This window comes from Palaemon carinicauda, chromosome 33 (genome assembly GCF_036898095.1).
Source record: "Palaemon carinicauda isolate YSFRI2023 chromosome 33, ASM3689809v2, whole genome shotgun sequence".
Classification (NCBI taxonomy): domain Eukaryota; kingdom Metazoa; phylum Arthropoda; class Malacostraca; order Decapoda; family Palaemonidae; genus Palaemon; species Palaemon carinicauda.
This window is the reverse complement of record NC_090757.1, coordinates 13,120,130-13,147,352: the sequence shown is the minus strand read 5'-3', so window position 1 is coordinate 13,147,352 and position 27,223 is coordinate 13,120,130. Positions and strand designations below refer to the sequence as shown.

The following is a 27,223-nucleotide window of genomic DNA, read 5'->3' as shown; positions in this document are numbered from 1 at the left end:
TAAGAAAAAAAAATATTTAGCCTTCAGGTACACTACCTTTACATGAAAATCTTCTTTGTTTACATCTTTTCCCACTTCTATGTGGGGTTGGTATTATCCTTACATGAAAAATCTTCTTCAAGGATAACATCGACCCCACATAGAAGTGGGAAAAGATGTAAACAAAGAAGATTTTCATGTAAATGTAGTGTATCTGAAGGCTAAATATTTTTTTTTTCTTAGGAGTCTTAAAAGTTTCGGTAGATAATAACAATTGACTATTCACAGTATATTTTATTTAAGAAATAGCATGTTAACACACCTATAGCCACTATGAGTGAAGATGCCTTAGTTTTGATACTCAGTAGTAAATGAAAAGTCTAAATTGGATTATCTTTCATTTACTATTTTTGTGCCAAATGCTTATGATGTTTGTAAATACAGTGCAAAATTATTGAGATCTTAGAGTGATTTATGAATGGAAAAAGTGTGTTGTATGTGATAATGTTCAAATGTAGTTCTACATTTTTATAAGAGGCTTAGAAATTTTCTTATAGTTTTATAGATTGATTTTTGTTATTTTACTATCAGAAGCTCTTCATTTCATGTGACTGATAATTATGGGATTGTGCGTAAACTGAAGTTTGATACATTAGATATGTTGCTATATAAAATGCGGAATCTATAGATCTATCTCTAACTCCTTGTTCTTTCAGAAAACAGCTTAATATTAAAATGATAGGGATGTTATTTAATTTGTAGCAAATTAAAAATACATGAAATGATCACCTAATTTTATTAATTGATGAGTGGCATTCGTAGGATTAAGATTGAATGTGGAGGAAACAACTCCAAAGGATTTTTAATCGCTAGTTGATTACTTGCTGTAGGCACCAAATAAGAATGACTTACCGCTGAGCAGGAAAATGCCACAGTATTTGGTCAATTCACGATGGGGTTTCATGAATTCATGACTAAAATCCTTCATAATTTTACTTACAGCTAAACACCTGGTTGGCTCAGACAATCTGAGAACTGAATAGTCTTTGTAAACACATGTGACCTAGATGAAAGTGATTAAGATTTTCTTTTTTCTGCTCAGTAGTATCTCATTGTTTGAACAAGGAGAGGATTTAGTATATTGGGATACAAATTTTTGGTACAGCAAAGATAGTGAAACACATTTAAAGAAAAATCAGTAGATATACAGTATATATATATATATTTCTTTTTACTTTTTTATATTACATCATGGCCAGGAAGATAGTTACATAAATATAATCAAACAATGCTTTTATGTGGAAACTCCTTTCTTGCTACCTCTTCTCTCAAAGAGTAATGGCTGTTATAGGTTGTCCATTTTTACAGGTTATAGGAGAAGAGGGATATTGCCCTTCATTCTTTTCAGCTGTAATTGCACTGACACCAGTTGCTGTTGTCCCCTTCACCAAGGTCTTCAATTTGATACTATAGTAAGTTAGAAAAACATTCTTGTTATAAAGTAAATATTTATTGTTCAGAATACTGTTTATGTGAATATATGCAAACTTGTAGAATGCTAACCATTTTAAAACTTCTTTTTCAGCAACTTTGATATATCAGATGATTTCACTATAATGTCAAACAACGGTGAAAGTCTTGGCATTCTGCCCATCTTGATGTTCTTGAGCATTCTACCCATTACTGTAATCATTGGAGTCTTCTCCTGGGGCCTAGTTGTACTGTCTGGCAATGCTGCTCATTCTTTCATTGTCAAGTAAGTATATGATTTTTCAATTGATTTCTTGATTAGAATTCCTCATGGAAGGTACAGTAACCAGTTTTAAGAATTTTTTATATTAATTGTTGTAGTTTATAGGAAAATACATTATATACTGTAGTATATTCAGTTTTTGAAAGTTATTCATATACAGTATAAGAAAAATTTTTAATTGATTTTTTAATGAATGTAAGAGATTGTATTATCTGTCTTTGTTAGTACTGTACATAAAGTTTCCGTTACTTGCAAAGTAAAGCACTGCTACAGATTATTTAAAGAAGCTGTTATATCTTTTGAATTTGATAGATTTATATTATAGTTACCAATATCACCCTAATAAAATCTAGAGAGAAGAATTTACTGCAAGAATTCTGCATCCCATACAATAGTCATGCTTAATGTGGTTTCAGAAATATTTTCTAGTATTTCTTGTACAGTTTTCTCTGTAGTTGCAGATGTTATTTCCATAGCAAAATTTCCTTTGCATGTAGGAAAAGGTATACAATCCTTGTAAAGAAATAGCTTAAAGGTATATTTTTTCCTTTACATTAGTACAACTATCTCGACATCTAAGATTTCAAAAGCCATAAGTCTAGCTCAAGTAATATGTGAAAATATTTAGAAGGGCCTTGGTTAGTGTCATGAGGAATTTTGCAAATACATGTTAAAAATTTTTCACCTAAGTGCCTTGTTCTTCATGAAAAAATAGTTCTGTTAGATTGGCATTTAAAAACAGTGCTTCCAAATCAATGTCAGGTGGCTGCATGTACCAAAAGTAAATTATTTTGATCTGCAAGAAATAACCACTTATAATTCCTTGTAATATATTGTATTTTTTATTATAGACTGGAAAAAGGTTGAAAAACTGCTGCACATACAATGCAACATCAAATATAGAACTATATAAAGCTACTAGTTTTTTCCGACATATACAGTATGAAAACCTTTTGTTCTTTAAAAGAGGGATATCACTTCAGTAGGTCTAGAATAGCTATCTAATCATTATCAAGGTAGTTGGCTAACAACAGGTGGCATGAGGTGAAGTCTCGCCCTCCCGCCTGTTACGTAATAGCCACTTTTGTCATTGGCTGCAACAGGTACAGACATACCATTACACACACTTAACTATTTGATCTTTTCTTGCATGTGTTTGTGATAATTGTTGGTCTTTTATTTTATGGCTAATTTTGTGAGCACTTGCTTCAAGTGGAAGTGCACTGAGGTGAAGTGAATAGCCTTTTGAAACCCCATGTGTTGTATACCTTTATGACGGTGTGACTGTAAGAGTCCCAGAGTGTAATTCATCTTGCTTTTTGGTAGTTTCTCTGTCTTGGAAGGGAGTTAGCCAGTTTAGACTGAGCAATACCAGTCTCTGCAGGCTCAGTAATGAAAAATATTTGTCTGACAGGCTCACCTGGTGTCAAAAGGGTTCCCGGATTGGTGTCAGAAGTGTTTCTGGATGGTGAATGATCTAGTGCTCCCCATGTGACAAAACCCCTTAGAGTAGTGGTTTGTGACCATAATCTTTGGATAACAGCTGTTGTTGTTCACCTTCAAACTGCTATTACATTTTCTCAGACCGGTATCTTTTGGATCAGTTAATGCAACATTGATTGCTGTTTGCTCAGGTATCAGGCAACAGGTCCTTCTGAAATGAAAACCAACTCCTAGACAGTTGAGGGTAAGGATACCCTTTTTTAGGCTAACCTCCTCCTCCATGAGATGCCACCTCTCTTTCCAGGAAGGTGGACAGCTCCTTTTTGGTCCATGGGCCCTTGAGGGCAAGGATCATGACCCTGTGCTGCAGCCTTGAGCCAAGGCCTGTGGTGATTGGTTTACTAGCCCAGTCAGCAGGTTAGCCTGAGTTGCACAGCTGAGGCCAGGTCCCTAGGCCCACGAGACTGGCATCACTACTCTGGTAAGCAGACTGGCAGGAAATGCATGGCCCAGTGTGAAACCATTCACTCTTGTCATTGGCCAGGTATTGCGATGTTTGTTATCCCAAAATGAGAAGATGGTACCTCTCGAGGATCTCATGAGCACTTAACTAAGGCTTTCTTTTCACCACACTTAACAGACGGAAGGGTACGTGGTACCTCCTCTCTCTCTTTTCTAATGCAGAATACTTGGTATTTTCATAAAAGGAGTTACCATCGCACAGTACCAATCCTGCACACTATGGACTATGCTGAGGCAATCAGTGACTGGCTTCTGCTCTGGACTTCTGAGCACCAAGCCAGGCCGACTGCATGACCACACCCATTCATTACAGGGAGGGTATGGACACTGTACTGCTCTTGCTCTCTGGAACCAGGGATTACAGCCTAATTCATGATAAACTTCCTAATTATATGTTCTCTGGTCCATTCTGATTTGACCATTTATATTCCAGGGAGAGAAAACAAATCTAGAATGAGCTTATATTCACATAATCTCTAGCCATCAGATACCATTGAATAATTGATGGTTGGTCATTAGAGCACCTTTTGGGCACAGAGACATATTTGCTCTAGGTATCGGATAGGTGCTTGACCTTTTGTTACCGTCATTTTAAGGAAGGTCCCAGCCTTCTCTAAATCCCAGAAATTATCACCAGCTGCTGTTTCTTCTAGAATGGGCTGGGTTGGACCCTGCTCCACCTCTTCTTAACCCTCCCAGGCTCATTCCAGAGAGGAGTTAGAAAGAAGGGGAGTGAGGCAGAGATGTGTTCCCTGCTGTCAGAAGGGGGTAGGCCTTTCCGTGCACCTTCAATCTTGCTTCCATCCAAATCTATTCCTTACCTACTGTTCAGTTTCCATTTCTGGAGATACAACACAAGTGAAATGATCCTGGAATTTTGTGCTTGATGTCGTGTACAACAGTCTCCAGTCTTCCTCTGTTAACTCTTCACGAGTCATTGCAGGGACAAGGAATGAGTCTGTACTCCTCTCAGCCAAATTGGTACTTGTGAAGCCTCATTGAATTGGAACTCGTACTCATTACACAGTCTCCATAGGAAGACTTCAGGCTTTTGACTTGAGAGACATGTAGTCCACACAGTCCTTAATGTTATCCAGAAATCGCCTCTCATTCCTCAGGTGTTCACACGTGTCTACCTGAGTGGTTATGCTTCGGCAGGTTGGAATAACCTCTCCAGAGTCTTTCAAGGATGATATTGAGACTACTCTCCATTCCAGGTACAATGTGAGGACTGAGTGAGGAATCTGATCTCACTTTCAAGCAAAGGACGAATACCCAAGATCGCTGTTCGACTTGGAATTTATCCTTTTAGCAGCACACTTGGATAGGTAATGCATTTGTTCCTGGTCAGTAGTAACTGCTGAACTGCTCATGGTAGCAAGGAAAAACTGATGGTAACGTGAGAAGAGTGAGTTTGCTCTATCTTCTTCCTCCTTTACCAACTCCTTTCCCTCCTATTTTCTTTCCAGACATTTTATTGGAAGAAGCAGTAACAGTTGCAAATGAGGCCTCTCGCAAAAATCTCCCCTGGAACTTTATCATGTTCCTCTCTCCTTCAGGAGAGATCAACAGATCTCATCTGCTGCCCATTACCTTAGGGTTGATCAAATAGATCCATAGGCCTGGTGAAGGTGAGCATTACTCTTACCTCCTGGCAAGTGGGAGGATGAGTCTGTCTTATCAAACATTTTTCATGGCATGCCTTGTTTGACACTGCCGATGCCATTTCCCTGTTAGTGAGGTAGGTTTTTTGGGCTTTAGTACCAGCTTCATTTTAACCCATTACTGGCAGAGGCCCCAACAGCTTCTTCATTGTTGGAGTTTCCATCCTTACTCCATGGAAGAAAATAACCTTTCAATTTGGTTGTAAGAATTTCCTCCCACTAACAACCGAGTTTTCTGTATTTGTATATGAGTAGGAACAAATAGGAATCTTTAGAATTAATTTGTATCTTTCTTAGTCATGCAAATGCCAAGTCTTTCAAGTTTCCAGCCTCAACCACCCCTAGGCATAACAACATAAGTAGCTGTTCTGTGATAGGCTTATTGGAAGTCCTCCCTTGCACCATGTGTCGCCATCCAACTACCTGGATAAGGATTCAATGGCCATTCCAGTGCCACTAAAGAAATATCCCTATTTTGAAACACCAGGGTTTGTAGTTATAAAAAAAACATTACTTTGTATTTTTAAATATTTAACTTAGCCGGTGAATATATATAGCTGCAACTCTGTTGCTCGACAGACAAAAAAACTGTAAAAAAACTCGCCAGCGATCGCTATACAGGTTGCGGGTGTGCCCATCAGCGCCAACTGTCGGCCAGATACCATACTCAATGTAAACAAAGACTCAATTTCTTCTCTGTCGACGTGTCGACAAGACGTACTTTACTCGCTGTTGAAACCTGGAGTTTTTCCCATCATATTTGGTGAAGTACTTTATTTTGGTTTTGAGCTTTCGCTGTGCAGGGTTTTTTCTTCAAATAAATCCTTGAACTCTTTTTTGTATCGGATTCATTGTTGATGACTTAGATCGTTTTTTGGATTTTTCCCTTGACCAATTCAAAATGGCTGACTTTTCACAAGTTCCCAAGTTTAGAAAATGCAATGCTAGGGACTGTTCTAGGCGTCTTCCAAAGGCTTCTCTCGACCCTCACACTGTTTGTTCCAATTGTCGGGGTAAAACCTGTCAATTGGAAGATCGGTGTGAGGAATGCGTGGGCCTTTCGGAATTCGATTTTATCGAATTTGAGAAGTACACACGCAGGCTAGAGAGAGATAGGGTAAGGAGAAGTTCTTCTAGGTCGATAGATTTTTCCTCTCCTCATGCCCCTCAACCTATTCCTTCCCCTGTAGTGGTTGTTCCTAACCCCCCTCCTAGCACTCAGGAACCATCGATGGCTGACATGATGCGTGCTATCCATGCCTTGGGGGAGAGAGTTGAGTCCCTTGCAAGTGACCGCAATCAACTCATGGCGGATGTTAAGGAGCTGAAGTGCCAAAGTGCCGCGGGAAGTGATAAAGTGCCTAGTGAAAGTGTTGTGAACAGTGTTGCGCTTGAGGGTTTGTCTGTTCGTGCCTGTCGTCCTCCTAGTCCGGGACCTCTTGCAAGCTCCCAAGCCCAGGGGAGAAGCAATGTCGTACGACGCATGGGTTCGAGAGGCCTTGATCAGCGAACAGACGTTCCCTCCATGGTATCAGGCGTATCTCCCCAAGATCGCCCCTACCTACGTAAGACGAGAGAGCCCGTTTATACCTCGTCGTCTGAAGGTGTTTCTCGTAAGAAACTTTGGACCAAGGTCTCACGACCTTTAAAACTTAAGTCGGTCCCTTCAGGACAAGTCCAACGTCCCGGTTGTAGCCACTGGGTCAGTTCGGACTCGTTGCCGTCATCTGATGACTGCTCACCGCCTAAGAGAGGCAAAGCGGTACCGCCTCAGTCGCTAACCCCGTCTGTTGCCGCACCTGCTCCCGTAGACCCTAAATGGGCTTTGCTGCAAGACATGCAGTCCAAGCTTGCGTCCTTGATGGAGGACTTTAATGCGGAGAAGGTTGCTGCTGAACCTTCTGGCCAACAACCTTCCAAGCAGTCTGTTGTGCGTCCTGTTGACGCTGAGGTAACCTTCTCGCGTCTACCAGTTGAGGTGGTTCCTCCACCGATGCGACCCAGTGTGGGTTGCCAGCCGCACGTTGACGTTAGGTGACGCACGGAGGTGGTTGTTGACGTTCAGGACGTTCAGCAACCATCAGAGGTGACTTGTTTTGACGCGGTGCGTCAACCTCCGCAACCCGGTATGGTGTTGACTGCACAACCCAGACGGTCTAGACAGTCTCGGGTGGACGCTGTGCGTCCTCGCGCACCCATGGTTGTTGACAGTTCACAGACTGTGCAGCAGTTCCATGACGTTGCGTCCGGCTCCGTCACGCATGCACCAGTGCGACCGGACTCAGCGAGCCAGTTTTTGCCCACTCCGTTGCCGTTTCCTCATCAGTTTTCGGATGAGGAACTATCAGATGAGGACGTTGCTGAACCACAAGACGATCAACCTTCAGAACTGGACGAGCCTAAGGCAACTCAACCATCTTTGGACTTTAGAAAAGTCATGGCTGTATTCAAGGAGTTGTTTCCTGACCACTTTGTTTCTGTGGCTCCTCGTTCGCCGCCGTCAGAGTTTGTATTAGGCGTGCCTGCTACCGCACCTGCCTTTACTAAACTCGTTCTCTCACGCTCATCCAAGAGAGCTTTGCGGCTGTTAGGAGACTGGTTAGAGTCTAAGAAGAGTTTAGGGAAGACAGCATTTGCCTTTCCCCCATCTAAACTCTCTTCTAGAGTGAGCGTCTGGTATGCCACGGGAGAAGTTCTCGGCTTGGGAGTTCCTGCCTCTGCCCAGGGCGACTTCTCAAGTCTTGTAGACTCTCCCCGCCGCCTTGCCATGAGACGCTCGAAGATTTGTTGGTCACCATCGGACCTGGACCACCTTCTTAAAGGGATATTTAGGGCTTTCGAAGTCTTTAACTTTTTAGACTGGTGCTTAGGAGCCCTGAGCAGGAAAATCTCTTCTGCAGATAAGGATATTTCCTTGCTCATTATGTCCTGCATGGACAAGGCCGTCCGTGATGGGTCCAATGAGCTAGCTGCCTCATTCACGTCCGGAGTCCTGAAGAAGCGAGAGTCTCTCTGTTCTTTCCTGTCTGCTGGAGTTACGCCATGCCAGAGATCTGAACTTCTCTTTGCTCCCCTTTCCAAGTGCCTGTTTCCTGAAGTCTTGGTAAAGGAAATTGCCGCATCGTTAGTTCAGAAGGACACCCACGATCTAGTTGCGTCCTCGGCTCGCAAAGCTCCCCCTTTGCCTACATTGTCTGCTAGACCGAGGATAGACACTCCAGCGTCTCGCTTTATTCCGCCCTTTCGTGGCAGAGCCTCCAGCAGAGGAGGTGCTCGTGCCGAAGGGAAACGAGGGAAGAGGAAAGGACCCAAGTCCTCCAAGGGCAGAGTCTGACTGCCCGCAACTTCAGACAGCAGTGGGAGCCAGACTCAAGAACTTCTGGCAAGCCTGGGAGAAGAGAGGCGCAGATCAACAATCTGTGAAGTTACTCAGAGAGGGGTACAAAATCCCTTTTGTACGCAAACCCCCTCTAGCGACGTCCCCCATCGATCTCTCTCCCAGGTACAGAGAGGAAGAAAAGAGACAAGCCCTGAAACTGGAAGTGTCTCTTTTGCTAGAGAAGGGAGCGGTGGTCAAAGTCTCGGACCTTCGATCACCGGGATTTTACAACCGTCTCTTCCTAGTTTCAAAGAAGACAGGAGGTTGGAGACCGGTGCTAGACGTCAGTTCTCTGAATGTCTTTGTCACAAAGACGAAGTTCTCCATGGAGACCACAAAGTCAGTCTTAGCAGCGGTCAGAAAGGAAGACTGGATGGTCTCGCTAGACCTAAGGGACGCCTACTTCCACATCCCCATTCACTCAGACTCCCAACCTTTTCTGAGATTCGTCTTCGAAGATGTGGTTTACCAGTTTCGGGCCCTGTGCTTTGGCCTAAGCACAGCTCCTCTCGTGTTTACGAGGCTGATGAGGAATGTGGCCAAATTCCTCCACTTATCGGACATCCGAGCCTCCCTTTATTTGGACGACTGGCTTCTCAGAGCCTCTTCCAGTCGTCGCTGTCTGAAGGATCTCAAGGGGACTCTAGATCTGACCAAGGAATTGGGACTCCTAGTCAATTTGGAAAAGTCGCAGCTGGTCCCATCCCAAACTATTCTGTATTTAGGGATGGAGATTCACAGTCTAGCTTTTCGGGCTTTTCCGTCGGCCCCCAGAATAGATCAAGCCCTGCTATCCATCCAGAAGATGCTGAAGAAGGAACGCTGATCAGTCAGGCTGTGGATGAGTCTAGTAGGGACGCTGTCATCCCTGGAACAATTTGTATCACTAGGAAGACTACACCTCCGTCCTCTTCAATTCCATCTGGCTTTCCACTGGAAAAAGGACAAGACGCTAGAGGCGGTCTCGATCCCGATTTCCGGAAAGATAAAGTCTTGTCTGACTTGGTGGAAGGACAATATCAACCTAAGAGAGGGTCTTCCCCTGGCTGTTCAGACTCCCAACCACGTTCTCTTCTCGGATGCATCGGACTTGGGCTGGGGCGCGACACTGGACGGTCGGGAATGCTCAGGTCTGTGGAACTCGAGTCAGAGGAGCATGCATATCAACTGCAAGGAGCTGTTGGCAGTTCATCTGGCCTTGAAAAGCTTCGAGTATCTCCTTCGAGGCAAAGTGGTGGAAGTAAACTCGGACAACACCACGGCCTTGGCGTACATCTCCAAACAAGGAGGTACCCACTCACTGACGTTGTACGAGATCGCAAGGGACCTGCTCATCTGGTCAAAAGGTCAAGACATCTCCCTAGTAACGAGGTTCATCCAAGGCGACTTGAACGTCATAGCAGATTGTCTCAGTCGGAAAGGGCAAGTAATTCCAAGGATGTGTGCAAGAGACTTTGGGCCACTTGGGGTCAACCAACCATAGATCTCTTTGCAACCTCGCTGACCAAGAGGCTTCCAATCTATTGCTCCCCAGTCCCGGACCCAGCAGCAATACATATAGATGCCTTCCTCCTAGATTGGTCACATCTGGATCTCTACGCATTCCCACCGTTCAAGATTGTCAACAAGGTACTGCAGAAGTTCGCCTCTCACGAAGGGACAAGGTTGACGTTAGTTGCTCCCCTCTGGCCCGCGAGAGAATGGTTCACCGAGGTACTTCGATGGTTAGTAGACGTTCCCAGAAGTCTTCCTCTAAGAGTAGACCTTCTACGTCAGCCACACGTAAAGAAGGTACACCAAAGCCTCCACGCTCTTCGTCTGACTGCCTTCAGACTATCGAAAGACTCTCGAGAGCTAGAGGCTTTTCGAAGGAGGCAGCCAGTGCGATTGCTAGAGCAAGGAGAGCGTCTACCATTAGAGTCTACCAATCGAAGTGGGAAGTCTTCCGAGACTGGTGCAAGTCAGTTTCTGTATCCTCGACCAGTACCTCTGTAGCTCAAATAGCTGATTTTCTCTTATACCTGAGAAAAGGACGATCCCTTTCAGCTCCCACTATCAAGGGCTACAGAAGCATGTTGGCATCGGTCTTCCGGCATAGAGGCTTAGATCTTTCCAACAATAAAGATCTGCAAGACCTCCTTAAGTCTTTTGAGACCACCAAGGAGCATCGTTTGGCTACCCCTGGATGGAATTTAGACGTGGTACTAAGATTCCTCATGTCAGACAGGTTTGAGCCGTTACAATCAGCCTCCCTGAAAGATCTCACTCTTAAGACTTTTCCTGGTATGCTTAGCCTCGGCTAAAAGAGTCAGTGAGATTCATGCCTTCAGCAAGAACATCGGATTTTCGTCGGAAAAAGCTACTTGTTCGCTGCAACTTGGTTTTCTAGCCGAAAATGAGCTGCCTTCTCGGCCTTGGCCTAAATCTTTCGATATTCCCAGCTTATCGGAGATCGTAGGCAATGAACTAGAAAGAGTCTTATGCCCTGTTAGAGCTCTTAAGTTCTATTTAAAGAGTACTAAACCTTTATGAGGCCAATCTGAAGCTTTATGGTGTTCAGTTAAGAAACCATCCTTGCCTATGTCAAAGAATGCTTTGTCATACTTTATCAGATTGTTAATACGAGAAGCTCATTCACATCTGAGTGAGGAAGACCGAGCTTTGCTTAAGGTGAAGACGCACGAAGTTAGAGCTGTAGCAACTTCCGTGGCCTTTAAGCAAAATAGATCTCTGCAAAGTATAATGGACGCAACCTATTGGAGAAGCAAGTCAGTGTTCGCGTCATTTTACTTGAAAGATGTCCAGTCTCTTTACGAGAACTGCTACACACTGGGACCATTCGTAGCAGCGAGTGCAGTAGTGGGTGAGGGCTCAACCACTACAATTCCCTAATTCCATATCCTTTTAATCTGTCTCTTGAAATGTTTTTAATGTTGTTTTTTATGGGTTGTCCGGAAGGCTAAGAAGCCTTTCGCATCCTGGTTGATTTGGCGGGTGGTCAAAGTCATTTCTTGAGAGCGCCCAGATTAGGGGTTTGATGAGGTCCTGTTGTATGGGTTGCAGCCCTTGATACTTCAGCTCCTAGGGGTCTGTCAGCATCCTAAGAGGATCGCGAGGCTCCGTAAGGAAGACGTACTTATAAGGCAGAGTAATCGTCTAAGTCGACTTCCTTACCAGGTACCTATTTATTTTGTTTTTGTTATATTGATAACTTCTAAAATGAAATAAAAACTCTTAGCTCATAAGATGTAAACATATTTAACTGGTCTCTACCCACCACCCTGGGTGTGAATCAGCTATATATATTCACCGGCTAAGTTAAATATTTAAAAATGATATTTTAATTATAAAATAAATTTTTGAATATACTTACCCGGTGAATATATAAATTAAATGACCCTCCCTTCCTCCCCAATAGAGACGCAGTGGGATGAGAAGAAATTGAGTCTTTGTTTACATTGAGTATGGTATCTGGCCGACAGTTGGCGCTGATGGGCACACCCGCAACCTGTATAGCGATCGCTGGCGAGTTTTTTTACAGTTTTTTGTCTGTCGAGCAACAGAGTTGCAGCTATATATATTCACCGGGTAAGTATATTCAAAAATTTATTTTATAATTAAAATATCATTATTTTAACTATACCTAACTGATTCCTTGGCTTTAAGCCTCACACCTACTGTTCATGGCTTCCCATTTGTGATGTCATCTTATTTTAAGCAAAACAAGTTTTTGATACATTGTTTACCCTAGGCTGGCAAATGCAATACAGTAGCATGAAGGATAATATCTTTGTTAGATATGGGTATGTGATTTTGGTATATTTTATCAATCGTGTATATACTAAAACTAATGCATTACTTTTATTCCAGGATTTTAGGACGTAGTATAGGTGGTGGTGAAGTAGTTGGAGATGTAGTAGTGGCAGGGTTATCTCGAGTGCCCCTTTTGGTTAGCGTGGCTCTAATTTCCTTGGCTTATTCTTCCTGTGGCACATTGGCGCTTTGCCTGGGTGCTGGTTTTTATTTCATAAAGGTAAATTGATTTTTTTCTTTTGTTTTATTTGCAGAAGTAAAATAAACAGTGTGTCGTAGGTATAGTCATTCACTAATCCATAAGTTTTTGCAGAAACCTTTCCTGTTGTATGGTAACTCATTTGAATTGCATGGATTATATAGTTTAAATCTGTATATTACACTAAAAGAATAATGAGTTTATTAGATTTAAGGAGAAATATATGCTACTATTTCAGTTAACAGATCATAAGCTGTAGTTGTATGATCACATTCATAAGTGATGACACTGCATACTTTAATTGTTGTTCTCAAACAAAAAGAATTATTCCATTTTTATACACTTTTATAATTATAATAGCAAATCAGTACATACATCAAGAACGTATCTAATATTAAATATAAAAAAAAATTTCACTGGTAAAAACTTGGCCATTTTCAATATGAAGGATAAAATCCAGACTGCCAATCACACCGTTTACACGCAGTCTTCTTAAGCATTAATATCGCAAGAAGATTTGCCTCCAACACTCCAAAAGGTTGGCATACATGCCTGAGAAGCCGTGAAACAGTGCTGCAATTTGTCTGTTGACATACGATGACATTCAGTATTTCTCCTGCCTTTTGCTTAGCTGTCGTTGGGATGATGGAGCATAATGGGCAACATCAAAGACATTCCAGATCTGAAAGACAGGAAACTCCACTAGCTATACATGCTAGAAATGCATAGAAATAATGTCCTTCCCGTCAAAATTAACCGTAAATCAAATATAAGGCTGATAACTGTACTTGGGTAGATCAAACTTTTCAGTGAAGAAAACCTCAAGAAAAGGACGACCCCAATTCAGTACTCAAGAGGAGGATAACCAGATCATTGCTAAAGTAAATTATCTGGTTTTTATTCCTTTTATCCTTATTCATTCCGTTAAATAATAACTATATTTTCATCAATAATTATATGCAAGTCAAGTAGGCTCGTGCCTAAAATAAAATTTTCAGACCAGTAGACCTAGCATTGAGATTTGATTCTTAATGAATGCTTGACAAATTAAACCATAAATAATTAGTAAAGCATTCTTATCATTAAAATTTTCCCTTTCAACTTTTTTTCCAGTAAAAACATATCACTGAAATTGCAAGCACTTCAAGTCACTACGATAATTTGAAAAGTAACAGTTCCGTTAAATAATAACTATATTTTCATCAATAATTATATGCAAGTCAAGTAGGCTCATGTCTAGAATAAGATTTTCAGACCAGTAGACCTAGCATTGAGATTTGATTCTTAATGAATGCTTGACAAATGAAACCATACATAATTAGTAAAGCATTTTTATCATTAAAATTTTCCCTTTCAACTTTTTTTCCAGTAAAAACATATCACTGAAATTGCAAGCACTTCAAGCCACTACGATAATTTGAAAAATAACAGTTCCCTTTAAATCAGCCACTTTACAGGAACTTGCTGCTGTAGTTGCTAGATGTTGTTTTTCAGGCTGAAAATTTGTCCGTAAATAAAAGTACACAATATCATCACTTATGAACATGACTGTACAAACACAATGTGTGTCTGGTAGCATAACAAAACAATTGTGCTCAAGTATTCTTACAATGAACTAAACTCTCATCTTATTTTTGCATACTATTTGTAAGGTAGTTTGTTTAATTAATATGTTTTATGTTTTCTACTTGGTTAGTATTCCACTGCAAGGGAAATTCTCCTAAATGCATGTCATCCTACATTATGGCTATTTTTGGCTCATATCTACAATAACGACTGCATATTTTTTCTTTTAATTCTCTCTAGAGAACCTTGTAATGGAGGAATATCCATCATCAACATTAAATGAGAGAATTATGCATCAGAAAGTTTAGTACTTATAAGTTGACAGTTGTTACTCCTTCGACACTAATTGTTTGTTCCTACATGTATACAAACCTTTCATAGTCTTTCATGTCTTTCATGTCTTTTGTAGGTAGTAGGTTGGTCAGGGCACCAGCCGCCTGTTGAGATACTACCACTAGATAGGTATTGGATCCTTTGACTGGCCAGACAGTAATGCATTGGATCCCTCTCTCTGGTTACAGGTTATTTTTTCTTTTTCTACACTTACACAGTATAGTCTGGCCTATTCTATACATATTCTCGTCTTTCCTCATACACCTGACAACAATGAGATACTAAACACTTCTTCTTCATCCAAGGCGTTAATTACTGTACTGCAATTTGTTCAGTGTACTTTCCTCTTGGTAAGGGTAGAAGAGACTCTTTAGTTATGATAAGCAGCTCTTCTAGGAGGATACTCCAAAATTAAACCATTGTGTTCTGGTCTTGGGTAGTGCCATAGCCTCTGTACCATGGTCTTCCACTGTCTTGGATTAGAGTTCTCTTGCTTGAGGGTACACTCGGGCACACTATTCTATCTTATTATTTTTTTTTCTTCCTCGTGTTTTTTTTTAAATGGTGTGTTGGGCAGGCTTAATAGAGGGGCCATGGATGCCTGGTGGTTTATCAAAAGGTTGTCGTTTCCTTTTATGATTCTTTTTCTTCTCAAAACCATCCTTACTGTCCTCCCTTCAGTTGAAGTGGCTATCCTGGAGGGTATTTAGCCTTGCATGGTGTATCGGCTCCTCCATGTTGACCTGTTTTTCCGACTTTTTACTGTAGTCTATGGGTTTCATCAATCACTTTATTTATAATTCTGTACATATTGTTTTTTTACAATTCTTGTTAGTCTAGTTTTTAAGTATGATGTCTTTTTTTTATTTCTATTAATTTTTATGCTGTCTGGAGACATTGAGCAAAATCCGGGACCAGTACGTCCTAGATTTCGTCAATGTCGTCTTCTGTATTGCAATATTCATGGTCTTCATGCAAATATCCAAGACCTTACAGTTGCGTCCAGACAGTATGATATTCTTTTGTGCTCAAAAACATTGGTTTCTAATATGAGGCACTCATCTGAGCTCCTTATAAGTGGTTTTAAGAAGCCAATAATGTTGAAACGTGATGCCATCCCTAGGGCCAGGGGAATGGCGGTGTATATTAGGGCTGAGTACCCTGCTTCTCATAAGTCCTGCTATCAATGTGGATGTCATGAGATTCAGGTAATAAAAGTTTGTGGCAGGCATAAAAACTTTTATTTGTGTTCCATTTACCGTAATCCAGACATGGATGATTCTATCTTCGATTGTCTTCTTACCATTATGGCTAAGATACAAGAAGATGATAGAAAGGCTTCTTTTGTCTTTGTTGGTGATTTTAATGCTAACCATAGGGAGTGGTTAAGTTCTATCTCTCCTACCGATCACCATGGCTTAAGAGCTTTGGACTGTGCCTCGGAATCAGGCTGTGAGCAAATCATAAATGAAGCTACTCACAGGTCTGGTAATTGCTTGGACCTCGTATACACTGACTCCCCTGACGTTATAACTAGTAAGGTTGGTTCTCCAGTCGGGACATCTGATTATGCCTTGATTTCATTTGTAGTGAAGACTGAGCAGCCTGTCCCTGATATATCATACTCTTGTAAAATTTATATGAAATCCCAAGCAGACTGGAATGGGATTTTGCATGATCTTTTGTGCTTGAATTGGTCACAATTATATAGTAGTGTAGATCCTGTTGTCCCTTTGAATGAGAATCTAGTCAAAATAATTGATAGGCGTATCCCTTCTCGTGTGCTAAGGTACAGAGTGAAGGACAAAATCGTGGTTCATTGATAATTGTAGACGTGCTTATTTGGAGAAGCAGGAGGCCTATCATCTTTGGAAGGGTAACAGATCAGATTTGACCTGGAACAATTATACTCAGCTTCGAGCTTTTGCTCAGAGAATTTATGCCTCAACTGAAAAGGAGTACAATTTAACCATAAAAGAAACCCTTTCTGGTACAACTCTGGAACATAGATAGTGGTCTACCCTTAAATCTACACGCTTTGGTGTAGATGCAACAGTTCCTCCTTATCTTAAACCAGATGGCTCAGTCACTCACTGTCCAAAGGAAAAAGCAACCCTGTCGGCTGATGTTTTTGACAGTAAACAGAGTAAGGAAAAACTTGAACTTCCTCATTCCTGTTTTCCTGAGGCTAAACTATCTAGTTAAGCTTTTTGATCTCGTGAGATTAAAGCTCTGTTGATGGACCTTGATGCTTATGGAGGTGTAGACCCAAATGGCATTTTTCCTTTGTTTTTTATAAAGACAGCAGATTTCTTAGCTTCAAAGTTATCTGTTATTTTGCACAAGTTAGCAAGAAGAGGAGCTTTTAGCACTTGTTGGAGAATTGGTAATGTTACTCCTCTATGTAAATGTGTTTGTGGTAGCTCAAGTCCCACTGATTACCGCCCAATTTCCATAACTCCCATATTATCTAAAGTTTTTGAACATCTTCTGGCAAAACGTCTTAATAGGTTTGTTGAAGGTAATTATCTACTCCCTAATTTGCAATTTGGTTTTCGTAAAGGCCTTGGAGCATGTGATGCCCTTCTTACAATCTCCAATGCTGTACAGAAATCCACTGATTATGGTCAGGAAGTTTGTATGATTGGCCTTGATTTTAGTGCTGCCTTTGACCATGTTAATCATGAGGCCTTTGTTTTCAAACTCAAACAGTTGGGAGTGGGTGGGTCGTTTCTTAGCATCATTATTGATTTTTTAAGTAATAAATCTCAAAGAATTGTTGTTGAGGGTCACCATAGTGAGTATAGGAATGTGATATCCGGTGTTCCACAGGGTAGTGTTCTTGGCCCATTACTTTTCTTACTATATACACATGACATGTGGTTTGGCCCAGAAAACAAGCTTGTTGCATATGCAAATGATGCTACTCTCTTTGCATCAATTCCATCCCCTGAATGTAGATCTGGGGTTGGTGAATCCCTTAATAGAGATTTAGCTAAAATTAGTGAATGGTGCAAATTATGGGGTATGAAGTTGAATCCTAATAAAACTCAAAGTATGATTGTAAGTAGGTCAAGGACGGTGGCTCCTCAACATCCGGATCTCAGTATTGATGTTTCTTTAAATTTGTATGACTTAAAATTTTAGGTGTGATTCTCGACAGCAAATTTACTTTTGAGAAACACATTAGGTCTGTGTCTTCTTCAATTGCACAAAAGATTGGCTTATTGAGGAAGTCTTTTAAGATTTTCGGTGATCAATCTGTTCTGAAGAAGTGTTTTAAAATTTTCATTCTACCTTGTTTTGAGTATTGTTCTCCTGTCTGGTCTTCAGCTGCTGATTCTCATCTTAATTTGTCGGACAGAAAATTACGGTCTATTAGATTTCTTATTCCTGATCTAGATATTAATCTTTGGCACTGTTGTTCAATTAGTTCATTATGCATGTTGCATAATATTTTTCATAACTCTGACCATCCTTTACATTCAGATCTCCTTGGACAATTTTATCCTGTTTGTAATACTGTACTAGGCAGGCAGTTAATTCTAATAGCCAGGCCTTCTCCATCATGAGGCTCAATACTACACAGTATTCTAGAAGTTTTATCCCAGCTGTTACCAAGTTGTGGAATGATCTTCCTAATCGGGTAGTTGAATTAGTAGAACTTCATAAGTTCAAAGTTGGAGCAAATGTTTTTATGTTGACCAGGCTGACATGAATCTTTTAATAGTTTATATATGATATATCTGTTTTTGACGTTGTTAATAGTTTATATAGGACATATCTGTTTTGACATTGATACTGTTTTTAGAATGATTTATTGTTAATTTATTCTCATCATTTATTTATTTCCTTATTTCCTTTCCTCACTGGACTATTTTTCCCTATTGGAGCCCTTGGGCTTATAGCATCTTGCTTTTCCAACTAGGGTTGTAGCTTGGCTAGTAATAATAATGATAATACTTCAAACTAGGGAATATCATCAGCGGACATGAACTCCCGTGAATTCGTTAAAGAGAGATTTAACAACGGATGGTGAACAATGGCAAGTAGCCTTGATCACTCTTCTTATCAATGCTATTTCAGTTTTGAATGGTCACTTGCTAGCTTCATATTTTATAATGGAGACAAAGCAGGATATGTGAGAATTTTGGGTAGAGGTTGGACGATGTAACTTGTTTATGGCTAAGCCATCGATATCTCTTTGGTTTTTGTATGGGCCAGGAATTTTTTGCAATTGTCCCTGTGTGTTGAGGGTAGATTGTGGACTCTTAATAAGTGACAAGTGTTTACTTTAATGAAGTAAAGGAAGGCTAATATCCCTTTGTTTTCATCCATGGCAATACCCAAGTTGATATGAAAAAAGCTCTTTAGCACTTTACTCTCCATTGAGATTGAAGGCTGTTGAAGCTGCATGTATGGTCTTGGTTTAGTCAGAAGCCAGAAGAACTCTGATCTACATCGGTGAGTTTTTTATGGTTTGGTGGGTTGTGGATCTACCCCTGTGAATACTATGATTATAGAATTCCAAATACAGAACAGTCCTTATTATGAAAAACAAAAATTCACTATATAACAGTATCAGTATCGACTTACTCTCCCAGTATATAACTAAATATGCTGTGCTTTATTTAGTCTTATATAATTAGGCTTTTATACAAAGCATTGAATTACTGTATATAGGACAAAATACTGTACATTGTTACAACTTACTCTGTTATGCGATGAAGGAAATAAGTTAAGGTTGATGTTATATAACTATGAAAGGTTTCTTGTATTTAGCAATATAGAACTTAACGATTTCCTGTATTTGATGTTATGTAACAATGAATTGATTCCTATATTTGGTGTTTTATAACTATCCTGTATTTGGTGTTATAGAACTATGAATGCTTTCCGTTATTTAGTATTGTATAACTACAGTATGAATACCATTACTTTTATCTTCTCTCCTCAAGGCCGAAAACAAAAGTTTTTTTGTTATTCAGTATACAGAAATAGGAGTCTTAGAATGTTGGCAAGGTTGCAGCAACTCTTTGCTATTTTCAGTATTTGCTATGGTTTAGGTTACTTAACTCTGTGAATGAACAGGTCTTGACTGTATTCTGTAGTCTATAATGAGACACTATGTACAGGTCCAAGTTTGACATGCATAAGTTGCATAGGCAGAGTTCACAGTTCTGGATGGTTGTAATAATTTACAGATTACCTAGAACAAATAGTTTTAGATTATGTTAAATATAGGGCTAAACTTGAGCAAAATCATAAGGTGAGTAGAGTTTACCGTGAGGCTTCTCGTTCATCGGATCGTAGCTTAGCATGCTGTATATAATCTACCTTCTAATCTTAATTATATGACTAACGTTTTTCATTTCCATCAGACATTACCTAGTTGTTTTCCTGGTGTCTTACCAGACCTTTCTTATTTAGAGTTTGTCCTTTTCAAAGATAAATTAGACTGGAAATTTTCCCATTTTTCTAATATCTTCGTAGGAACCATGTCTAGATATTTCATTTCAGGAGGCATTCTCAGGTAAAGTAACCCCAATAAGTATGGGGTAGATTTAACTAGTGCCTTACCTAAAAGAGGAGATATAATTAGAACAGGCTAGCTCTTTTTGTTCTAAAGTAATTAATCATCGCAGCTTACCGAAGTCAATTCTTCCTTCCCTCAAAACTAGAATTCAGGACATTAGAACAAGGGCTACATCTCTTACTTTGATGAAAAGTCTTGGAAAATCTAATGAGTGTTTCCTCTTATGCAATGAGTGTTTCCTCTTGCATAAGGAAAGTCCAACTTGTGTATAACGCACTTCATTTGTTAGGTTCCCTCATTGCATCACGGGACATCTATTTTTCAATATTAATCTTACCCGATGATCATGTAGCTGTCAACTCCGTTGCCCGACAGAAATCTACGGTCGGGATACGCCAGCGATCGCTTATACAGGTGGGGGTGTACTCACCAGCGCCATCTGTGGTCAGGTACTCCAGTACTTCTTGTCAACAAGACCTCAATTTTTCCTCTGTCGTGCCGCCGGCAAGACCTACATGGATACGCTGTTGATTTTGGAGTCTTTTGTTCACGGTTTTGGTGAAGTATTTGCTCTAAAATTTAGCCTTCGCTGTACAGGAAGCTTTTCCCTTAGCTTAGATAGCTTTTGGAATTAATTTGATTTATTGGTTAACGATCTTTGCTTTACTTTGGAATTCCCCCTTGACTGTTCCCTAAATTCAAGATGTCCGACCACTCTCAAGCTCCTAAATATAGGCGATGTAGTGTTAGGACTTGTAATAGGCGTCTTCCGAAGGCCTCTGTTGATCCTCACACCCTTTGTTCCGATTGTAGGGGAAAATCCTGTCAATTGGAAGATCGATGTGGGGAATGTGCGGGGCTTTCGGAATTCTAATTTAATGAATTCCTCAAATATACAACTAGGTTAGAGAAGGAGAGAGTTAGGAGGAGTTCTTCTCGCTCTTTGGTTTATTCCTCTCCCCATGTCCCTCAACCTTTTCCTTCCCCTGTGGTGGTGACCCCCAAACCTGCTACGAGTGCTCAGCCTGATATGACGGATATGTTGCGTGCCATTCAGGCTCTTGGTGATAAGGTGGAGTCGTTAGTTAGTGACCACAATCTTCTCTTGGCAGATGTCAAGGAGCTTAAAGTGAAGAGTGCAGTGGGAAGTGTTAGTGCCAGTGCTGTGCATAGTGTCAGTGTCAGTGTTGCGCATGAGGATACTTCTGTGCGTGCCAGTCGTCCTCCCAGTCCGGGACCTCTTGCAAGCTCCCAAGCCCAGGGGAGAAGCAACGTCGAAGGGCAAAAGGGTTCGGCAGGCCTTGATCGGCGCACAGTTGTATCCTCAGTGGTTGCGGGCGTATCTGATAGAGATCGTCACTTCCACTCCCAGACGAATGAGCCCTTAAATTCCTCGTCTGCGGAAGAGGTTTCCAGGAGGAAACGGTGGACCCAGGTCTCACGACCTATCAAACGTAAGGTCCCTTCCGAGCTAGTCCAACGGCCCAGGTGTAGCCACTGGGCCAGTTCGGACTCGCCGCAGTCATCTGATGACTGCACACCTCCCAAGAGAGGTAGAGTGGTGCCTCAACAGGCCTCTGCTCCAACCACTGTGGACCCCAAGTGGTCAATGCTGCAGACTATGCAGTCTCAGCTTGCGGCTTTGCTGCAGGAGTATCAGGCAGAGAAGGTTAGCACCCCTCCTCCTGCGAGCGCTCCTCCACCTTTACGCAGTCCTCCCTGTCAGATGCAGCCGCATCGGGAGTTGCCAGGTTCCAGCACTATGCGGCAACCTCCTCAACCCATGAGGCAGGAGCCTCATGCTATGCGACAACCTCCTCAACCCCTGAGGCAGGAGCCTCAGGCTATGCGGCAACCTCCTCCACCCTTGAGGCAGGAGCCTCATGCTATGCAGCAACCTCCTCAACCCTTGAGGCAGGAGCCTCATGCTATGAGGCATCCTCCTCAACCCATGCAGCACGAGCCTCATACCATGCAGCAGCCGCATTCTATGCAGCATGAGCCTCATCCCATGCAGCTTGAGCCGCATGCCATGCAGCATGAGCCTCATGCCTTACAACCCGTTCTGCAGGATTCAGCCATTCAGCCTGCCACTCTGCCTTTACCTCTCGCTACTCAACTCTCAGGCGATGAGGTTTCTGAGGATGAAGCTGCCCATCTGGATGATCCTCCATCTGAGGTGGAAGGACACAAGTCTTCGCCTCCTTCTTTAGACTTTCGCAAGGTCCTGGCTCTGTTCAGAGAGTTGTACCCTGAACACTTCGTGTCTGCAACCCCTCGTTCTCCTCCCTCCGAGTTTTCTCTGGGCATGCAGTCTACTTCGCCTGCCTACACCAAGCTTGTCCTCGCCAGATCATCAAGGAGAGCTTTGAGGGTTTTGGGGGATTGGTTGCAGTCCAAGCAGCAACTGGGAAGGACCTCTTTTGTGTTTCCTCCTCCTAAGCTTGCTTCTAAGTCGGGCGTCTGGTATGCCACGGGAGAGGAACCTGGCTTGGGGGTTCCTGCCTCTGCCCAGGCCGACTTCTCAAGTTTGGTTGACTCTCCCCGCAGGTCGGCTATGAGACGCTCGAAGGTCTGCTGGTCCTTTTCAGATCTGGACCACTTGATGAAGGGAGTCTTTCGCGCCTTCGAAATTTTTAACTTCCTCGATTGGAGTCTAGGAGCCTTAAGCAGGAAGACTGCTCCTTCTGACAAAGACGCGGCCATGCTGATCATGTCCAGTATGGACAAAGCAATTCGCGATGGTTCTGGCGAACTTGCGGCTATTTTTGTCTCAGGAGTCCTTAAGAAAAGGGAACATCTATGCACCTACTTATCGACTGGTATCACCCCTTGCCAGAGGTCAGAGTTACTGTTTGCTCCTCTCTCCAAGTTCCTGTTTCCGGAGGAGTTAATCAAGGGGATGGCTGCGGCTCTTATCCAGAAGGATACACATGACCTCATGGCTTCTTCAGCACGTAAGGCGAAAACCTTACCTTCCGTGCCTAGATCTTACCGCACCCCTGTTGCTGATACACCTGCTACTAGGTTCATTCCGCCCTTTCGTGGTAGAGCCTCCAGTAGAGGAAGTACCCGTGCAGACAGTCAACGGGGCAAGTCAAAGAAGGGTGCCAAGTCCACGAAAAACAAGCTTTGACTTCCTTCCTCTCCAGACAGCTGTAGGAGCCAGACTCAAGACCTTCTGGCAAGCCTGGGAGAGCAGAGGTGCAGACGCTCAGTCTGTCAAGTGGCTAAGGGAGGGATACAGAATTCCGTTCTGCCGCAATCCCCCTCTGACCACTTCTCCCATCAACCTCTCTCCCAACTACAAGGAGAAGGACAAGAGGCTAGCGTTACAACAAGAGGTGTCGCTCCTGCTACAGAAGGAGGCAGTGGTGATAGTTCGGGACCATCAATCCCCGGGCTTTTACAACCGTCTCTTCCTGGTGGCCAAGAAGACAGGAGGTTGGAGACCGGTGCTGGACGTCAGTACGCTCAATGCTTATGTCACCAAGCAGACGTTCACAATGGAGACGACGAAGTCGGTCCTAGCAGCGGTCAGGCAGGAGGACTGGATGGTCTCGTTAGATCTGAAAGATGCCTACTTTCACGTTCCCATCCATCCAGACTCCCAACCTTTTCTGAGATTCATCTTTAGAGAGGTTGTGTACCAGTTCCAAGCCCTGTGCTTTGGCCTGACCACGGCACCTCTTGTGTTTACGCGACTGATGAGGAATATTGCGAAATTCCTTCACTTGGCAGACATCAAAGCCTCCCTTTATTTAGACGACTGGCTTTTAAGAGCTCCCACAAGTCGTCGCTGTCTGGAGAGTCTCAGATGGACTATGGATCTGACCAAGGAACTGGGCCTCCTGGTCAATTTAGAGAAGTCCCAGCTCGTTCCTTCCCAGTCCATCGTTTACCTGGGTATGGAGATTCAGAGTCGAGCTTTTCGGGCTTTTCCGTCGGCCCCAAGAATCAACCAAGCCCTGGAGTGCATCCTGAGCATGCTGAGGAGGAACCGATGCTCGGTGAGGCAGTGGATGAGTCTAACAGGGACTCGTTCATCGAGTTAGGGAGACTCCACCTCCGCCCCCTTCAGTACCATCTGGCAGCTCACTGGAACAAGGATATGACGCTCGAGACGGTCTCAATTCCTGTTTCCAAAGAGATGAGGGCTACTCTAACGTGGTGGAAGAACAGCATTCTTCTCAAGGAAGGTCTTTCGTTAGCTGTTCAGACCCCCGACCATCATCTCTTCTCGGACGCATCAGACTCGGGCTGGGGCGCGACATTGGACGGACAGGAATGCTCAGGGATATGGAATCAGGAACAGAAAACGCTTCATATCAATTGCAAGGAGTTGTTGGCGGTTCATCTGGCCTTAATGAACTTCAAGTCCCTCCAGCTAAACAAGGTGGTGGAGGTGAACTCCGACAACACCACAGCCTTGGCGTACATCTCCAAGCAGGGAGGGACTCATTCGAGGAAGCTGTTCGAGATCGCAAGGGACCTCCTCATTTGGTCAAAAAGTCGAAAGCTCACGCTGGCAACGAGGTTCATTCAGGGCGATATGAATGTCATGGCAGATCGCCTCAGCCGGAAGGGTCAAGTCATCCCCACAGAGTGGACCCTTCACAAGAACGTTTGCAACAGACTTTGGGCCCTGTGGGGTCAGCCAACACTAGATCTGTTCGCTACCTCGATGACCAAGAGGCTCCCATTGTACTGTTCCCCGATTCCAGACCCGGCAGCAGTTCACGTGGATGCCTTTCTGCTGGATTGGTCCCATCTCGACCTGTATGCATTCCCGCCGTTCAAGATCATCAACAGGGTTCTTCAGAAGTTCGTCTCTCACAAAGGGACACGGCTGACGTTGGTTGCTCCCCTCTGGCCCGCAAGAGAATGGTTCACAGAGGTACTGCAATGGCTGGTCGACGTTCCCAGGACTCTCCCTCTAAGAGTGGACCTTCTGCGTCAACCTCACGTCAAGAAGGTACACCCAAGCCTCCACGCTCTTCGTCTGACTGCCTTCAGACTATCGAAAGACTCTCAAGAGCTAGAGGCTTTTCGAAGGAGGCAGCCAGAGCAATTGCCAGAGCAAGGAGGATATCCACTCGCAGAGTCTATCAATCTAAGTGGGAAGTCTTCCGAAGCTGGTGCAGGGCCAATGCAGTTTCCTCTACCAGTACCACTGTAACCCAAATTGCTAACTTCCTGTTACATCTAAGGAACGTTAGATCCCTATCAGCTCCTACGATCAAGGGTTATAGAAGTATGTTGGCAGCGGTTTTCCGCCACAGAGGCTTGGATCTTTCCTCCAACAAAGATCTGCAGGACATCCTTAGGTCTTTTGAGACCTCTAAGGAACGTCGGTTGTCCACTCCTGGCTGGAATCTAGACGTGGTCCTAAGGTTTCTGATGTCATCTAGATTTGAACCGCTACAATCAGCCTCTTTCAAGGACCTCACATTAAAAACTCTTTTCCTAGTATGCCTAGCAACAGCTAAGAGAGTAAGTGAGATCCACGCCTTCAGCAGGAACATAGGTTTCACATCGGAAACGGCTACATGTTCCTTGCAGCTCGGTTTTTTGGCTAAAAACGAGCTTCCTTCACGTCCTTGGCCTAAATCGTTCGAGATCCCTAGCCTATCTAACTTGGTGGGTAACGAGCTGGAGAGAGTACTTTGCCCAGTCAGAGCTCTTAGGTACTATCTGAAAAGGTCAAAACCTTTACGAGGACAATCAGAAGCCTTATGGTGTGCGGTTAAGAAGCCTTCGCTACCAATGTCGAAGAACGCAGTTTCTTACTACATCAGGCTTCTGATTAGAGAAGCTCATTCTCATATGAAGGAAGAAGACCTTGCTTTACTGAAGGTAAGGACACATGAAGTGAGAGCTGTGGCTACTTCAGTGGCCTTCAAACAGAACCGTTCTCTGCAGAGTGTTATGGATGCAACCTATTGGAGAAGCAAGTCAGTGTTCGCATCATTCTATCTCAAAGATGTCCAGTCTCTTTACGAGAACTGCTACACCCTGGGACCATTCGTAGCAGCGAGTGCAGTAGTAGGTGAGGGCTCAGCCACTACATTCCCATAATCCCATAACCTTTTTTAACCTTTCTCTTGATTGCTTTTATTGTTGTTTTTGGGTTGTACGGTCGGCTAAGAAGCCTTCCGCATCCTGGTTGATTTGGCGGGTGGTCAATTCTTTCTTGAGAAGCGCCTAGGTTAGAGGTTATGATGAGGTCCTTTAGTATGGGTTGCAGCCCTTTATACTTTAGCCACCTAAGAGTCGTTCAGCATCCTAAGAGGACCGCTACGCTCAGTAAGGAAGACGTACTTATTAAAGGCAGAGTAATGGTTCAAGTCGACTTCCTTACCAGGTACTTATTTGTTTTTTATTGTTATTTTGAATAACTAATAAAAATGAAATACGGGATACTTAGCTTCTTTGTTAACATGTATACTGGTCTCCACCCACCACCCTGGGTGTGAATCAGCTACATGATCATCGGGTAAGATTAATATTGAAAAATGTTATTTTTATTACTAAAATAAATTTTTGAATATACTTACCCGATGATCATGATTTAAATGACCCGCCCTTCCTCCCCATAGAGAACCAGTGGACCGAGGAGAAAATTGAGGTCTTGTTGACAAGAAGTACTGGAGTACCTGACCACAGATGGCGCTGGTGAGTACACCCCCACCTGTATAAGCGATCGCTGGCGTATCCCAACCGTAGATTTCTGTCGGGCAACGGAGTTGACAGCTACATGATCATCGGGTAAGTATATTCAAAAATTTATTCTAGTAATAAAAATAACATATTAAGAAATTAATGTTGACTTCGTATATTTCTTTTTGTTTTTGTAAAGTTTTTTTATGTTGTGAATTAGGGAGTGAGTTAGGTACTTTGGGATTGATAGGTCAGTACATCGATGTAATATTGGGTAGTCCTTGTTTTAGTTTCATATCAGTGTTAGTCTTTTATGTTGGGTAATACTTTTAATTTAAGGACTCGTAATGGAGTCCTTGGCTTTGCAAGTACTCTC

At 42.6% G+C, this 27,223-nt stretch overlaps 1 protein-coding gene across 2 annotated transcripts in view; it reads left to right on the top strand.

Annotated features, from left to right (window-relative positions):
* Positions 1-27,223, top strand: part of PGAP1 (GPI inositol-deacylase) — a 146,213-nt gene that overhangs the window by 84,641 nt on the left and 34,349 nt on the right. For both annotated transcript variants that reach the window (XM_068356771.1, XM_068356772.1), the window contains exons 11-13: positions 1,348-1,451; positions 1,565-1,735; positions 12,611-12,773. In XM_068356771.1, coding sequence (XP_068212872.1) covers positions 1,348-1,451; positions 1,565-1,735; positions 12,611-12,773 — 438 coding nt within the window. The remainder of the gene's footprint in view (positions 1-1,347; positions 1,452-1,564; positions 1,736-12,610; positions 12,774-27,223) is intronic.